The 383-nt window shown below is 63.7% G+C and overlaps 1 protein-coding gene across 1 annotated transcript in view; it reads left to right on the top strand.

Annotated features, from left to right (window-relative positions):
- The window catches only part of SLC25A22 (solute carrier family 25 (mitochondrial carrier: glutamate), member 22), a gene marked incomplete at its 3' end in the record, with an annotated part of 23,985 nt that overhangs the window by 22,911 nt on the left and 691 nt on the right, over positions 1-383 (top strand). The window contains exon 7 of the mRNA XM_010141918.1: positions 172-326. Within this exon, the coding sequence (XP_010140220.1) occupies positions 172-326 (155 nt within the window). The remainder of the gene's footprint in view (positions 1-171; positions 327-383) is intronic.

Genomic DNA, 383 nt, shown 5'->3' with positions numbered 1-383 from the left:
GGGGCTGCGGCCACGGAGCGGGGACGTCAGCATTGTGCTTGTGGCTGCTGCCAACGCGCGGTGCCTGCAGCCCTTCCTGGGAATTGCTCGGTTTGCTGGTGTCCCACTCTGACTTCGCTCCTCCATGTTCTTCTCTCTGCCCCTCCCTCCCTCCCTCCCTCCCCACCACAGGGATGTCCCCTTCTCCATCGTTTACTTCCCACTGTTCGCAAACCTGAACAAGCTGGGCCAGAAGGACCCCAATGTCAAGGCTCCGTTCTATGTGTCCTTCCTCTCCGGATGCGTGGCCGGCAGCACGGCGGCGGTGGCCGTCAATCCTTGCGACGGTGAGTCCCGAGTAGCCCGTGCTGGTGGCCTGGCACCAAGTGACGCGGTCAGAGGCC

Source organism: Buceros rhinoceros, unplaced genomic scaffold (assembly GCF_000710305.1).
Source record: "Buceros rhinoceros silvestris isolate BGI_N320 unplaced genomic scaffold, ASM71030v1 scaffold10178, whole genome shotgun sequence".
In the NCBI taxonomy this organism is placed as follows: domain Eukaryota; kingdom Metazoa; phylum Chordata; class Aves; order Bucerotiformes; family Bucerotidae; genus Buceros; species Buceros rhinoceros.
This window is presented reverse-complemented; position numbering and strand designations above follow the sequence as displayed.